This window comes from Narcine bancroftii, chromosome 2 (assembly GCF_036971445.1).
Source record: "Narcine bancroftii isolate sNarBan1 chromosome 2, sNarBan1.hap1, whole genome shotgun sequence".
NCBI classification, from domain to species: Eukaryota; Metazoa; Chordata; class Chondrichthyes; order Torpediniformes; family Narcinidae; genus Narcine; species Narcine bancroftii.
In genome coordinates, this window is record NC_091470.1 from 83,704,825 (window position 1) to 83,721,754 (window position 16,930).

The 16,930-nt window shown below is 44.3% G+C and overlaps 1 protein-coding gene across 2 annotated transcripts in view; it reads right to left on the minus strand.

Moving 5' to 3' along the window:
- Positions 1 to 3,689: 3,689 nt before the first annotated feature.
- The window catches only part of plekhd1 (pleckstrin homology domain containing, family D (with coiled-coil domains) member 1), a 91,716-nt gene continuing 78,475 nt past the window's right edge, over positions 3,690 to 16,930 (minus strand). For both annotated transcript variants that reach the window (XM_069915274.1, XM_069915273.1), the window contains one exon: positions 3,690 to 4,989. In XM_069915274.1, the coding sequence (XP_069771375.1) occupies positions 4,838 to 4,989 (152 nt within the window). In that variant the 3' untranslated portion in view covers positions 3,690 to 4,837. The remainder of the gene's footprint in view (positions 4,990 to 16,930) is intronic.

Below are 16,930 nucleotides of genomic sequence, written 5' to 3' on the forward strand. Positions count from 1 at the left end.
GAGAAAATCAGGAGAACATGACCCAGTCCTCATCAAGGGCTCAATAGTGGGGAGGGTCAAGAACTTCAAATTCCTGGGGGTCAACACCTCTGAGGATCTGTCCTGGAGCCTCCATGCTGATGCAATCACGAAAAGGTTTGGCAGTGGCTGTACTTTGTGAGGAGCTTGAGGAGATTCAGTACATTACTGAAGACTCTCGAAAAACCTCTACAGGTGTAACCGTGAAGACCATTCTGGCTGGTTACATCACTGCCTAGTATGGAGGCGCCAACACTTAGGACAAGAAAAAAACTCGAGATGGTTGTTTACTCGTCCTGCGACATCATAGGCACAGTCTTCACTCCATGGAGGACATCTACATGAGGCGGTGTCTTAAAAAAGCAGCCTCTATTCTCAAAGACCCCCACCACCCAGGCCATGTCCTCTTCACCCTGCTACCATCAGGAAAAAGCTGAAGGTGGGCACTCAGTGGCACAAGGATAGATTCTTCCCCAGTGCTATCAGATTCCTGAATGAATAATGAAGACACTACCTTACTTTGATTTTTTTCTTTTCCTTGCACTATTTTTATTTATTTGTATTGTAATTTATATAAATGTTTCCACTGTGATGCTGCCACCAAACAACAAATTTTGTGACATGTGTATGACAATAAATTCTGATTCTGATTTGTGGTTCCAACTCTCCTTATTAATACATCAAATCCTATTCCACATTCCTTGTAATCACACAAGCATCCCTTTATCACTATTATAAAGCACCTAGATCCCATTCCCATGGTCCTTATAACACACAAGGACCCCATTCTAAACCCCTTATGAACACATTCAATACCTTTTCCCATTCTCCCTCTGACATCACCCAGCCAACTATATTAATACTGTGTAACATAAAATTAAGTTGCTCTGTCCACTAATCCAGAAAGTATGCCAGTTCGGCATCTCTGAGATGGTGCTATCATGGAAAAGCTGAGCCACGAGTTGTCTCTCATGTAGTTCAACATACAGTAGTTATTTCACTGTGAAGGACTTCACTGTCACAAGATGGCTGCTATAATTGGCTGAAATTCACCAGACCTGAATCTCATTAAGGAAGAATGGCAGTAAACAAGCACCCTTCAGAATTAAATAATGATCCAAAATACTTTATATCCTGAATTATTTCTGAAATGTATCTACTGTTGTGAGGTAGGAAATTTGCAATCAACTTCCACAAAACAAGATCCCAGAATACTACTCACATTGGGTATGCCCTTCAGCCCACCATGTCTCTGCAGACCTGCAAGCTGCTGGAGCTAAAGCTTTCTCTGCTGATTCAAACATTCATCTAGAGACATTGATTATATCTTGTGGGAGTCCACCTTCCACCACCTAATCTTTTCAGGTTTCAGGAATAAGTATTCATCAGGACCCAAGGTGAATTCCTTCAATCTTATTATATATCTTTGAGAGAGCCAAAGCATCATGGGTTTATCACTTCCATTCATATCTCCAACATTGAAGGACTCCTGCAGGTCACTGTGAGCAGTAGCCAAGATCTTGTATTCATATCCCTGGATTACAGGTCATAAGAATCCAAGGAATAGAAGCAGGAATGGGCCATTTCCACTCGTATGGCCCCCTGTCATGCAATAAATTCTTGACTAATCATTTACCTCATTGCCATCTTGTCTGGACCTCTTAATATCCAATAATCTCCTCTGAACATACTCAGCCTCCTCAGCCCTCTTGGGTAAGGTTTTGACTCATCCTAGTTCTGTATGCTGATCTCTAATTTGGAGAATCTGATCTCCACTTTTAGACACCCTAGTTAGGTTAATCACACAATTGCCAAGCTTAAGACCATTAGCAAAGCCAATAAGCTTTTCATTGCCCTGTGGGTCATTGCTGAATCCTCCACTGATCAAACTCTGGCTGGGGTGCACAATCCCCATTGTCATGGCCACCAACCAATGGGGAGACCTTTTCCCCAGAACAACAAATCCCATTGTCCAATTTCAAATGGTTTGTTCTTGACATAGTTTTATAGTTTTACTTGCAAACTCCACAAACCACAATGATATGGAAAAGGCCAGCCAAAAAACCATGTTGCTTCTTGAATTAGGAACACATTTTTAATAGCCTCACACTCTCCAAATGTTCTGAAAGTCATTCACATTCATTTTTTTCTCATCCACCATGTTTAAATTTTTAATTTTTTCAGACAAAATATTTTAATATCTTGTAACATCATCATCACTGTATCATTCATAAACACTTTCCATTTAAAATCCAGTTCACTTCTGTTTTGGCTCCAAGATGACAGGACAATGGCACAGCAGTTTCTAGATGTGCCCCGAAGTGAAATGCAAAGAGGCAAAGGAGTAAAACCCATTGGCACACACTCCCTCGTTAGAGTCAGGGAACTTGGTATGCACTGGCAATCATGGAACATGATTTGGGTCTTCACACTTAAAACCAGAGGGCCAATAGGTCCCAATACTGCTCCAATTGCATTCTAACACCAAAAGGTGCAGGACACACAAGTGAAATAGATAGAGAAGGAGCAAAGTGAGATGGAATAAACCAATAGAGAAATGAAATAAAATTGCAGAGACAAATATAAATTCACCTGTAACGTCAGTTTGGAGAGCCTCAATAATACTGCAATAACAAAGACAACATGAATTATAAGTACACAGAAATGTACATTTTAATTTGATTTTTCTCAGAGGTTTACCCAGATCCTGGGAATGAGATGATATCCTGCAGTTTGAAGTTGCATTCTCCCAAAGGAACACTGCACTGTAATCAGGCTCTTTGCAATCCCAGGCCGGGCTGTTATCCTCAACTTCAAAGTAACCCAATTTAAATGTTTCTAAATTGTTCACCAGATAATAAGACACAAATTTAATCAGGGATGAAACAAATTCCACTATAAACATGATCAGTCAAACTTAATACTTCATTATAGTAACATATGGCTTGTACTTTTTGTGTTCTGCCAATAAAGTACAGAACACAGATTTCCACTATCCTGCAGTTCAGTTTATTTTTAAATGTAAGTGGCACCCATCTAATTATCACTTAATGGCCTCAGTGTCCACGTATCCTTCCCTGGGCATCTCGACCCAGTTGCATGGAAATAATTCTCACATTGATCAGACCAAGACTAAGTGATTGGGATTGATTTTACTCTGTAACTCTGCAACACTTGACCCTATTTTGTTGGTGAAATAGCACTGATTTTATCAAAATGTTCTACTATAGTTTCTGTGACTTTAGTGGTTGCTGATGTGTCTTGTGAATCTTTAAGTAGTGCTGCCATGTTATAAATCTGCAATGTTTTTGTCAAATACAGTGGAATCAATTTACCTTTATCAAATAAAATGGGAGGAAACGTGTACCTCTCACCATCTTTTCTCCCATTTGTGTGTGTGTGATGCATGTTCCATCTGGTCACTCTCCAACCAGAAGGCATTACCATCGACCTCTCCAATTTCCATGAAGTCCCTCCCCTGAGTTTCTCCCTTTCCTATGCCCTGTCTCCTTTCCTCCAGCTCCCCACACCCTCTCCTATCAGAGAGTTAATCCCTCCCCCCTCACTTCTCAGTTTTTTTCTTACCTTCCCATCTGTATGCACCTCTTGTCAGCTCCCTTCCCCTTCCTCCCTCCTCTCCACTCCCCCAGCTTTTTATTCAGGTGCCTGTCTGTTTATGCTTATACCTGATGAAATGTCCAGGCCTGAGAGGTTGGTGCCGTTTACTTCCCTTGGATGCATATCTGTGTATTGAAAATCTAATGCAGATACAGTATCTTCTGGTGCTGAACTGACTAATTCCTTTTCTTCTTTTCCATTGGGGATTGCACTTCTTGTTACTGAAAGGCATTCAACTGGGCAGCAGATTTGGTTGGGATGAGGGGAGCAGGTGGCCACGATTGACCAATGAACCAGACAACTTCTCATTTCCGCCAGAATATGGGAATGAAATGGAGATCTCTGTTGCCCTCAGGCTCACAAGCCCTGTTTTTGGTTCATGCAGTGCCTCACAAATTCCAGATAGAATTAAGCAAATAACTCTGACCCACTGGTCCAGACTATGATGAGATTATAGAATGGGATAGAGAGATTGGGCTACCCTAGGGCAGATTTGGGGTGCTAAACAGGAAAAATTATTATTGCCCAATGTTTGTGGTTGCTCTTCCCACACCCATGATTCAGCATAAACCACCTCAAAAACTCCTTCACTTGGCTGAACTGGTCCTGTGACAAAACCATGGCCTGTGACACTTTTAAGACTGCACTGGCAAATGCACTAGGTATGTCTCCATAGGTCCCTTGAACTGTTTTAATTATAATACCACATTGGGTCTATCAATACAATTTGCCCCTTTTAATTGATTGGTGATCTTAGGTCCTCAGTTTGGCAACCAGGATTGATAGAACACAAGGTAAAAAGCATAAGTGAGGTACTGTCCCTCACTTCCACCTAACCCTGGCTTGACTTTGGCACTTATGTTTCAAGAGCTGTTCCTCCTTGAACCTTAGGTCACACACCAAACATCCTGTAAGTTCTGGACATGATGGACAAACGAGGAAACAGCTGACACTGTTTCTGTGAAGTGGGTCAAGGATCCAGATCTCACCTTGCATGGATGGGGTCCCACCTCACCAGTGGAGAGTGATACTTGAATCAAATTAACACAGGAAAGTATGGAAGACAAGAGGTACAACTATTATCAGCTCTACTGCACTAATCTACTCATGCCCAGCCAGATTTACAGGGGTTGGAAATTGAAAACAGCTCCTAAAATGTAAGCAATACATTGCAGCAAAGCAGAGCTTCCTCACAGGAGCATCAAGACTTGGAGGAATCTTTGAGGGTCATGTATTTATAGACAGTCTCACGGAAACGACGGTCCCTGCTCAGCTTCCTGGCTGTTTCCTTTAGATCCTCCATGTCTTCTTCACCTTCACCTTGGGGAACGGCCAAAGAGTGGGAATTTGAGACTGAAACACAAGTGTACATAGAAGATAAAGAACTCTGACCAGCTGGTAATCCCACCAGCACAAAGATTAACCAATCACTGATTTTGACAACAGCTTCTCCCAATTCTTACGAATAGTGAAGGAGGGATGACTCCATGAATAGGATGTGGGAGTGATTGTACCCTGTGGTACAGCTACATAATTCCCTGAAGGTACCAACACACCCAGACAGGGTAGTGACGAAAGGGAATGGCACACTTGCTTTTATCAAGTCAGGATCCTGAGAGCAGGAGTTGGGATATCATGTTTCAAGTGCACAAAACTCAGAGTGACCCCACCTGAGTTGTTGCCCAGCTGAAAAGACTGCTAAAAAGATTCACAAGGATGTTGCCAGGACTAGAAGACTTGAGCAATGAGAGGTTGGATAGGCTGGAACTTTTCTCCCTGGAGTACAGGAGGATTACAGTGAGGTTTATAAGTTAGAGAAAGTCTTTTTTTCCAGATTATGAGAGTCTAAAACTAAAGAGTTTAAACTGAGTCTGAGCAGAGAAAGATTTAAAAGAGACCAGAAAGAGATGTTATTCACACAGAGCATGGTGGATGTAGGGAACAAGCTGCCAGAGGAAGAGGTTGAGAAGGGTATAATTGTGAAGTCCAAAAGACATTTAAAAGGTTTAGCAGGAAATGAGTGGACTGAAGGGTCTGTTTCATGCTACACGATTCTGTGGGGCAAATAGGCAAAAGGGACTAGCTCAATTAAAATACTTGGGTGGCAAGGGCCAGTAGGGCCAAAGGGCCTATTTCTGTGCCATATAACTCGATGTTTAAGACTGCATGAATTGTGGGTAGTGGGAGGGGCAGTGAGGCAGAGATTTCCTTCCCCTGAGTGCTAACCAGTGGACCCACAGCTGGATGTTTGCACATCACCTCTAGGGCAAGGTCACTCCTCCTGCACCCATTCACATTGCACCCATACTCACCAACACCTCAGTCATACAGCTTGTGATCCATTTCCTGGAGCAGATTAAATGCAAACTGCAAATAAAGATGTCGGTGCATCTGTTATTTGTTACAACCGCACTCTGAGGCACATTGAACAATGAGTGACCACAGTAACTGCCTGCCATTGGCTGGATGGTATTTTTGAAGGTCTGAGCATTTGGAAAATGCTTTGGATAAATTTGCCTCTTTTGAACAATTATCAGCCAAATTTTATCTTTCTAACAGACACTTTTTTAGATATTTACAAGTTAGACATTTTGTTCAGCCCAAGCTTTCTGACTTTCCTTGAATCTTAAAATACTAATATTCTTGATTCATTTTTAATGTTTTTTTTCACAATGTATAAATATATTTATAATGATTTATTGGATTTAAGATCAGCTTCTATGGCTGGGATTAAGAACGATTGGGAACGAGATTTGAATATAATATTTTCAGATGAAGATTGGTTCTCTACTCAGCTAGGTTAATAATTCTTCATTTTGTGCAAGAAATTGGTCATTATAATTTAAGGTGGTACATAGAACACATATGTCCAAACTTAACTTTATCTTATTTTTATGCAGATATTGATCCACAATGTGAGAAGTGTAAAATTTTTGAGGCTTCACTGATCCATATGATTTGGGAGTGCCCAAATTTAGAGAGACTTTGGAAAGACATTTTCCAAACTTTATCAACAATTTTTAAGATCAAAATAGCACATATCTGTTAATTGCTTTGTTTGGTTTTTCACATGAACCACATATACCTCTGCCTGCAACTCAGGAGAAGGTTTTAACCTTTATCACGCTGATAGCCAAATGAGCAATTTTATTGAAATAGAAAGCTGATTCTTCACCTACCCGTACACGGTGGTTACATGATGTAATGTCCTATTCAAGCTTGGAGAAAATTAGATACAGCATTAAGGATAGAAAGTTTCAATTTGTAAAGATGTGGGGCCCATTCATAGAATCCTATCATGATTGGAAGGTTTAAGAACTTTGAATGTTCAGAGATTCTCTGTCTGATGACTGGAAGTCACTATCTGATCCATTTTCTTTTACAAAGAGGATCTTGATCAGAGGGAGGGGGTCGATTTAATTTTTAGGGTTTTTTATTTACTTATTTTTTCTTTGTGAATTTTCATTTGGATTAATTTGGCAAATACGGATTTCAACACGGTTACCATAGATTAATTCAATAACTTGTTTCTTATGTGGATTAAGGAAGTGTCTAATGCAGTTCCATCATTTTTTGGGGTACTTGTATGTATATGAGGTGACTTGTTATGTATTTTCCTTAAAATTTTGTATGTAAGTTTATATGTTATATTTAAAAAGAAAGGAAATGCAGTGAGTGATAAGATTAGGGAACTAAATCTGTGATTTGGAGATTGGTGTGGGAGAAATGGATGTGAAGTCTTAGGACACTGGCAAGGAGACAAATGTGAAGCAAACAAGAAGTCAGCAGATGCTGGGGTCTAGTGTGGGACACTGAAGAGCTGGAGATAGGTGGATACAGATGGAGGGGTAAGAAGAGAAAGGAGCTGAGAAGTGATGGGACAGGAGTCAAAGTGATGAGAAAGACTCTCTCTGATAGGAGGTTGGGGAGCAGGAGAAAGGGAAATAGAGGGATAGGGAAAGAGAGAAACTGGAGGAGGGCATTAACAGAAATTGGAGGTTGATATTGAACTGCCGAGATGGAATATAATATGCTGTTCCTTCAAATTACGAGTGGCATCAACCTGGCAATACATGAGGTCATAGACATGCATGTCAGTGGAGCGAACAATGAGTTGTGAAAATGGTGGCTGGTCACTGGGAGATCCCTATTATTGGAGCATACAGCGCGAAGGTGCTCAACAAACAATCTCCCAGTCTGCATCCTGTCTCCCCAATGCAAAGGAGGCTGTGTCAGGTGCACCAGATGCAGTAAGTGGCCCCTGCAGATTCTTAAGTGATGTTGTTTCACTTGGAAGGGCTGTTTGAGGCCTCAAATGTTGGTGAGGGAGGAGGTGTGGTTCACATCATAGATAGCAGAAATTGTAGAGAATGATATGTTGGCTGCTGAGGCTGGAATGGTAATAGGTAAGGATAAGGGGAACCCTATCCTTGTAGTATCGGGAGGAGAAAAGGGGCCAGGAAAGATATAGGGGAAATAGAGGAGATGTGGTTGAGGGCTGAGTTAATAGCAGTAGAGGGTTAACCATGTTTCCTGAAGAAAGACATCTTGGATGTCCTGGAATGGAAGGCCTCATCATGGGATCAGATACGGTAGAAAGGGAGGAACTGAGAGAAAGGAATAGAATCCTTACAGGAAACAGTGTGGAAAGATAACTGTGGGAGTCTACAAGTTGATAGAAAATGTCTGTAGATAGTTTGTCTCTCAAGATGGAGACAGAAAGATGGACCCAGTGAATTTGAGGACAGGGTGGAAGTTGGCAGCAAAGTAGATAAAGTTGATGAGCTCATCATGGGTGCAAGAGGCAAATGTGAGAATAGGGGTGGTGAATACAGGATTGTTGTATTTAAATGCATGCAGTGTACAAAACAATACAGATGAGCTGGAAGTGCAGCTAGAAATTGGCAGGTACAACCTTGTGGGTATTGAAAAGTCAGGTGAGTGGGTAGAATCTTTGCTTCCATACTAACCTATTTGAAAGAAAAATTATTGTACTCTAACCCTATGCTTATCATCCCAGGAGTTTCAACTGTGGCCCAGTGAACTGCAGGGTTATCAATTAAAGATGATTTCAAAGACTTCATCAGAAAATCTCAGTTGGCATCCCATTTGGGAAGTTCCACCCGTCATATGAGGGTGGACCTAGACTATGGGCATTTAGCCCTCAATCATAATGAAACTAATCACTGGTCCAGGTCTAGTGGGATAAACAGAGTGAAACACGAAAGTCTGAAGACATGGTGATTGTAGTAAAAACACAGAAATGCTCGATGAGCTCAGTTTGTCTCACAGCGTCCATAGGAGGTAAAGTTATAAAACCAACACTTCTGGTCTAAGCCCTTATTCAAGGATAAACCAGTCGTTCCCATGCAGAACTTCCCTTTTTCCTTCCTCGTGTAGTTGGGATTCCTCTTGTACTGGTGCCAAAATGTCTGACTTGTTTTCCCAGTTGTTTTCTGGTGTGGGAGGGTATGTGGGTTTCTGTGGTGGAGGGGGAGGTTGCAGCAATTGCCCAGTGCCTGAAAGTGAGATCTCCACTGGTTGGTAACGCAGCAGAAACTCCATCCACAGGAGGGGAGTGGCTGCCAGTTTGCTTTTTTTTTCAAAATTAATTGGGTTTAAGTGTTGTTAATTTGTTAATTGTTTAAAATCAAAAAGTGTTTGAAAATTTAACATTTATAATCTTTAAATTTAACATTTATAATCTTTAAATTAGTCCATAATCTTTTATAGACTTTAAATATCTTTAATGGATTTGTCAGCTAGCTAAACAGGAGGCACAGCCCCTGTTTCTCTTCAAAGAATTCCCAGTGATTTTGTGTGCAAGGCTTAGAACATCGAAAGCCCATGTGTCTGCGATGAACACGATACCCAATCTGATCTACAATTCTGCAATGTACATATTGCTCCATTCCTTATCTATTCATGTGTTAATCCCTAAGTCTCTTAAACACTACTGTCTCATCTGCTTCCACCACAACTTTCCAGGCACCTACTAGTCTGTAATTGTGGTGATACACCACTAGCCTACTGCAGGGGGCGACGTGTACCTGCAGGAAGAGCACTGGAGGACAAGACAACACCTGCCAGCTGTCAATCAGCCCTCCTGGTCAGCTGCCAATCATCCGCCAGGATATAAACCATATCTGGCCCCTCGAGGTCAGTCACACGGAGCCAGCACAGCTAACCACAGTAACTGCAGCAGTGGAATAAAGCCTGTTGATCAGTCTTTAAGTCTTGTGTCTGCTTTCTGTATGACAGCACACTACAATAATAAACTTGTCCCATGTGTCTCCTTGAAGCTCACCCCTACCCCTCCCATCTTAAATATAATTCTGCTAGGAGGTGGCATTTTTACTCTGAAATAAAGATTCTGACTGGCCTCTTCAATATGAACTTTCAACTGCACAGAGCCTGCCTGTTTAGTCTGTTTAACCCAACCTCAACTCTGAAGCTAACAAAAGCAAATCTGTTAAACCCAAGAGTTATATAACGTAGAGCAAGGCCCTTCAGCCCAATTTGTCCAGACTAATCAACCTGTCTTCTGAGCTAGTTCCATCTGCCCGTGATTGGCCCATATCCCCCTAAACATTTCCTATCCATGTACCCAACTAAATGCTGTGTTCACGGTGAGATTCCCCCACACTGTGCTCATGGTGCGATTCCCTACTGTGTTCACAGTGCGATTCCCCTACACTGCGTTCATGGTGCGATTCCCCTACATTGCGTTCATGATGCAATTCCCTACCATGTGCACAGTGCGATTCCCCTACACTGTGTTCACAGTGTGATTCCCCTACGCTGCATTCACGGTGCGATTTCCCTACGCTGCATTCACGGTGCGATTCCCCTACGCTGCGTTCACGGTGTGATTCCCCTACGCTGCGTTCACGGTGTGATTCCCCTATGCTGCGTTCATGGTGCGATTCCCTACCGTGTTCACAGTGCGATTCCCCTACATTGCGTTCATGATGCAATTCCCTACCGTGTGCACAGTGCGATTCCCCTACACTGTGTTCACAGTGTGATTCCCCTACGCTGCATTCACGATGTGATTCCCCTACGCTGCATTCACGGTGCGATTCCCCTACGCTGCGTTCACGGTGTGATTCCCCTATGCTGCGTTCACGGTGCGATTCCCCTACGCTGCCTTCACAGTGCAATTCCTCTACGCTGCCTTCACAGTACGATTCCACTACTCTGCCTTCACGGTACAATTCCCCTCCACTGCATTCACGGGGTGATTCACCTACAGTGAGTTCCCAGTGTGATTCCAATACGCTGTGTGTAGTGAACTCGGATTCACTAAAGTGTGCTGTACTGACAACTGGTCCCACCTCTCGGCCCCTCCCCCAGGGGCTTGTATATAATCCTGGTTCCCCGTCTAAACCCAGAACCTATCTGAAGCCTGTTCTTGAATCCTACCTGTGTTGTAAGCTAATAAAAGTGTTTGTTGTCCTTCCAGTCCAATATGAGATTTTATCTATGCTACAATTTTATTAGCTTATAAACAAGGATTGAGGGGTTACTCAAGCCTAGTATGCTGTTAATAGACCCCCCCCCCAGTCCCCCTGACGTGGCTGAGGAATTTACATATTGGCTAGACTGCTTCCAGGCCTACCAGGGAGGTCTTCCATACAGACGAGCTCTGGAGGTCAGTGCTCATCCCAAAGGTAGGGACGAAGGGGTACGCAATCGTCCAAGATTGCCCGACTTAAGAGGCTGCCTTCGAGGCGCTGAAGGCCCGCTACATGAACGCCCCGAATTAGGTCCTAGCAAGGCACCGGCTAACCCTAAAGCGCCAATGGCCCGGAGAGTCGATTGACGTCAACCTGCTGGATCTGCGGACACTGGCTAAGAAGGTGCACGTATGAGGCCGCTTCAGGCCACATCCAGGAAGATGAACAGATCTGAGACACCCAAGTTACAGGGGTCCACTCAAGGAGGTGAGGCAGTGACTGCTCGAGTCGGGAAGGAAGGACCTCAATAGCCACGTCAAGCTGGCCAAATCACTGGAACAGGCCAGACTCGAGAACAACGACCTTGAGGCCAGCGAACGTGCGCTCTCGGGTGAGCACCTCCAAGGACCAGCTGCTTCCACTATGGCAGCCCCTGCTCTAACAGCTGTCACTTCCCAAGCCCAGGAGTGCTTTTCATGCAACAAGGGATAGCACCCCAGTGTCCGCTGCCCGACCAGACTTGGCCTGCTCTACCTGTGGGAAGAAGGGACATTGTGCGAGGATCTGCCACGCAAAAGGTCAGGGGAAGTCCATAGCTTGTACCGCTCCTGTAACCAATTCTAGCCCCAAGCCATCTGCGCCAAAGTCACCAGAGATCTCCTGCTGTGCAATCTGCCGCCTATGGAAACAGCGCAAAAAGGCTCAGCAGCCATCTTGGAGCAGCTTGATTTTACATTCAGCACCATAATCGTAGTCAGAGGAGGAAGGAAGACGGCCATCTTGCCGTGCCACGAGGTTGGCACCATCTTACCTGCACAATTCAACTCAGGACGGAGGGAGCCACTCGAGGGAAGAGCACGCCGAATCCAGCAACCTGGCATCGCTGGTCCTCGACCAGAATAGACCTCACCAGCTCAGCAACTCGTTAGTGATGGTGAAGGTAATCGGACATTCGACCAAGTGCCTGATGGACACAGGCTCCATGGAAAGTTTCACAGACTCACAGATTTTGCAAAAATATAACTTAAAAATGTACCCGTGTAATTATCGAATCTTCCTAGCGTCCCAGTCCCATTGACGTGTGTACAGAAACATTGTATAGTTCATCTGTTATTTGAAGGGGGGGAATTTTGTAAATTTTGCATGTACATTTTAGAAGAATCGTGTGCTCCAGTGTGACCTTGGAGTTTTCTGGTTCCTATCCACCGGTAATAGTTCGGAATGGAGGGTCCTCAAAACTAGGGCCCACTTGCAGCCTTTCCATGCTGAACATCGACTCTCTGCCCTGTTCCCAAACATGTCTGCTGACTGTAAGCCGATTGCCACCAAGAGCAGGAGGTACAGCATGGAAGACAGAGAGTTTATAAAGATGGAGACCCAGCGCCTGCTGGAGGAGGTGATTATCAAATCCAGCACCAGCCCATGGAGAGCGCAAGTGGTGGTAGTAAAGGGGAAAACAAGTCCAGGTTAGTGATTGACTATAGCCAAACAATTAACAGATACACACTCCTGGACGCATAACACCTCCCTCGCATTTCAGATATGGTGAACGATATCACGCAGTATCGGGTCTATTCAACCATTGACCTGAAAGCTGCCTATTATCAGCTGCCAATCCGTTCTGAGGACCGCCCGTACACAGCATTTGAGGCTAACGGTCGACTCTACCAGTTCCGGAGGATCCCTTTCAGTATTACCAATGGGGTGTCTATTTTCCAGTGGCAGATGGACAGGATGGTGGACAAGTATGGGTTGAAGGCTACCTTCCCCTACCTCAACAATATCACCATCTGTGGCTACACCATGAAAGACCATAATGCCAATTTCCAGAGCTTTCACAACACTGTGAGAGTCCTGAATTTCACCTAAAATTATGACAAGTGTGTATTCAGGACTAAATGACTGGCTATCCTTGGCTATGTGGTGGAGAATGGTGTTCTTGGCCCCAACCCTGTTAGGATGCGCCCACTGTTAGAGCTTCCCCTCTCTGGAACCATAAAGGCTCTGAGGAGATGCCTGGCGTTTTTCTCATATTACGTCCAATGGGTCTCTCAATATACTGACAAGGTTCATCCCCTCTTAAAGGATGCCACTTTCCCCCTTTCGAAGCCCAGACGGCTTTTCATTACCTCCAAAGTTACATTGGGAAAGCCACCATGTATGTGGTAGACAAAAATGTACCTTTCCAAATGGAAAGTGACGCTTTAGACGTAGCCATGACCTTTATTCTCATTCAGGCGGATAGGCCGGTTGCATTTTTCCTCACGAATACTTCAAGGCCATGTGCTCTGGAACTCGTCTGTGGAAAATGAGGCTCAGGCCATTGTTGAAGCCGTAAGGTCTGGAGGCACTACCTGGCTGGTAGAAGATTTACGTTGTTCAAGGACCAGCGCTTTGTCACATTCATGTTCAGCAATGTAAGAGGGGAAAAATCAAGAATGACAAAATTGCTAGGTGGAGGATCAAACTCTCCACCTACAATTTGACCCTCGACGACCCTCCAGATGCCTTGCCCAGGGGATGCTATGCCTTCACACACACCAGTCAACTGTGGACCATACACACTGAGCTCTGCCATCCAGGGGTCACCCGCATGGCTCATTTTTTCAAGTCTTGCAATTTGCCTTATTTAATAGAAGACATCAGGGAAATAACTAGGTCATGCCAGATCTGTGCTGAGTGCAAGCCACACTTTTTTCACCCTGCTAAAGCACACCTGATTAAATCATCCAGGCCTTTCGAACGGCTCAGCGTCAATTTTAAGGGACCCCCCCTCTCCACAAACGGGAACACCTACATTCTCTCGGTCATCAATAAGTATTCCCGCTTCTCATTTGCCATCCCGTGTCCAAACATGTCCGCCTTGTCTGTTATGAAGGCCCTAAGCTCTATTTTCACCCTGTTCGGGTATCCCGGCTATACTCATAGTGACCAGGACTCAGCCTTCATGAGCGACAAACTGCATCAGTACTTGCCGGTGAGGGCCATCGCATCCAGCAGGACTTCTAGCTACAACCCCCTGGGGAATGGGCAGGTTGAAATTGAGAACGCCACAATCTGGAAGGCTGTCAAATGTGCCCTGAAGCAAATAGGCTTTCCAGACTTGCGCTGTCAAGATGTCCTCCCCATCGCACTCCACTCAATTCGGTCGCTACTCTGCACTGCGACCATTGCTACTCCTCATGAGCTCATGGTTCCATTCGACAGAAGGTCGGCATCAGGGACTACACTCGCAGCCTGGCTCACTCGTCCAGGTCCAGTCCTCTCAAGAAGCACATGAGGAGAAGCAAGATAAACCCCCTGTTGGAAAGGGTGAAATTGCTGCATGCCAACTCCACACATGCCTACATGAAGTACCCAAATGGCAGGGAGGACACCGTCTCCATCAGGGATCTGGCTCCCACCAGAACAGAAGATCTGTTGCCTCAGGTGTCCCACGAGCTGCCGAACTTTTTCTCCCCACCTCTGCTCAGGGCCTCAGGGGACCTGGTTCAGGAGGAGAGTGAACCCCCCTCTATCATCGAGCCGGAGCCCCAGCCCTCAACCTTTTTATCACAGGCAGACCAGGAGACTCAAGGAGCCCAAGGCCCCCCCCGGTGCTAATGCATTCTACAAGGATCTCCAGACCCCCGGACTGCCTGAAACTGTAAATAGTATTGTAAATATTTCTCTTCTGTGTCTATTACTGGCTTCTGATCCTTGTTCTCTTCATCCACAAACCCTTAATTCTGAAGGAAGGGATGAATGTAGTGAACTAGGATTCACTAGAGGTGTGCTGTACTGAAGACTGGTCCCGCCTCCAGGCCCCTCCCCCTGAGGTCCGTATATAACCCTGGTTTCCCACCTAAACCTAGAACTTCTCTAAGCTTGTTCATGAACCCCACCTGTGCTGTAAGCTAATAAAAGCATTACTTCTCCCTCTGTGATTCCCCTACTCTGTGCTCGTGATGTGATTCCCCTACACTGTGTTCATGGTGTGATTCCCCTACACTGTGCTCGTGATGTGATTCCCCTACACTGTGTTCACAGTGTGACTCCCCTACGCTGTGCTTGTGATGTGATTCCCCTACACTGTGCTCGTGATGTGATTCCCCTACACTGTGTTCATGGTGTCATTCCCCTACATTATGCTAGTGATATGATTCTCCCACATTGTGCTAACGGTGTGATTCCCCTACACCATTGGTTTCCCACCTTTTTCTTTCCACTCACATACCACTTTAAGTAATCCCTATGCCATAGGTGCTCTGTGATTAGTTAGGGATTGCTTTAAGGTGGGATGTGGGTGGAAGTGGATTAAAACCACTGTTTTAATCGTACCTCATTGACTTGTTATATGGATGGTTTCATAACTCCAAAGAAGATGGGCCAATGACAATTTTTCTCATGCAAAATATTTCAGTAACAATTCTCAACCTTTCCTTCCCACTCACATCCCACCTTAAGCAATCCCTTGAAAAAGGTTGGGAACCACTGCCCTACACTGTTTTATATTGTGGCCTCCTTTACACATGATAGGATGCCTTCCACAGACTATTCATGGTGTGATCCCAGGCTCTATTTTCAAGGTGTATGTGACTGTCTCTTTCTTTATCAACTCAACAGTGAATTCATGGTGTGATCTCCCCAATACCGTATTCACAGTGTATTCATATTATAATCCTTCCTGCACTATATTAATAGATCATCTCCTTTACAATGTATTTATAGTATGATTTCAAAACTTTACAATGTGATGCACTCTCCAGTATATACTCAAAGTATGATTCCTCCTCTTCATGTTGTTTTGTTGATTCTGTATTCAAGGTGTGATCTTCCCAACACTATTTACGACATGGTCTTCCCTACATTGTATGATCTCCCTGACACTGTATTCATACTGTGATTTCTCTACACAGTATTAACAGTGATCTACCCTATATGTAGTCAATGTGATCACCCCAACACTATATTCATGGTGTGATCACCCCTGCACTGTATAAAGTATGATATCCCATGGACTGTATTCTCAGTGTGCTGCCCCCTCCACTGGATCCAGTGTGATCCTCTCCATATTGTCTTCACAGTGTGATCGCCTCTGCTCTGCCTGATCTCTTGCACTGCATGAACTCCTGAACACTATTTTCACAGTGTGATCTCCTCCCTTTAGGGACCAAGGTCAATCTGAGTGACTGATTTTTGTTCTTTCAACGATCCTTCTAGCTTCCAATTGCCTGTTGCTTTACTTCTTCGCCTTCCTCACTCTGCTCCGACCCTTCTCTCCTACATAGGCACATTGAATCCTCTTGCCAGGTCACTGTCTAATTTCCAATCCTACAGCCCTCTGGAATCGCTTATAATGCTGAATGCTCCAGACACCTCAGTATCTCTCTTCCACACTGTGACCTTTCATCATCATCCTTGATGACCCTTTCCACATTTTCATGCACCCCCCCCTCTTGACTTTGTATCTCTTTCTCTTTCAACGAGATCTGATGTTCACTCATTGAACCGAGCCTTTAGTATTGTATCCCTCTCTGTAGATGCTGCCTGACCTGCCGATGAGTGTTTCCAACATTTTGTTTTTATTTTGGATTTCCAGCATCTGTCTGTAGGTTTGGGATTTTGCGCCCCTA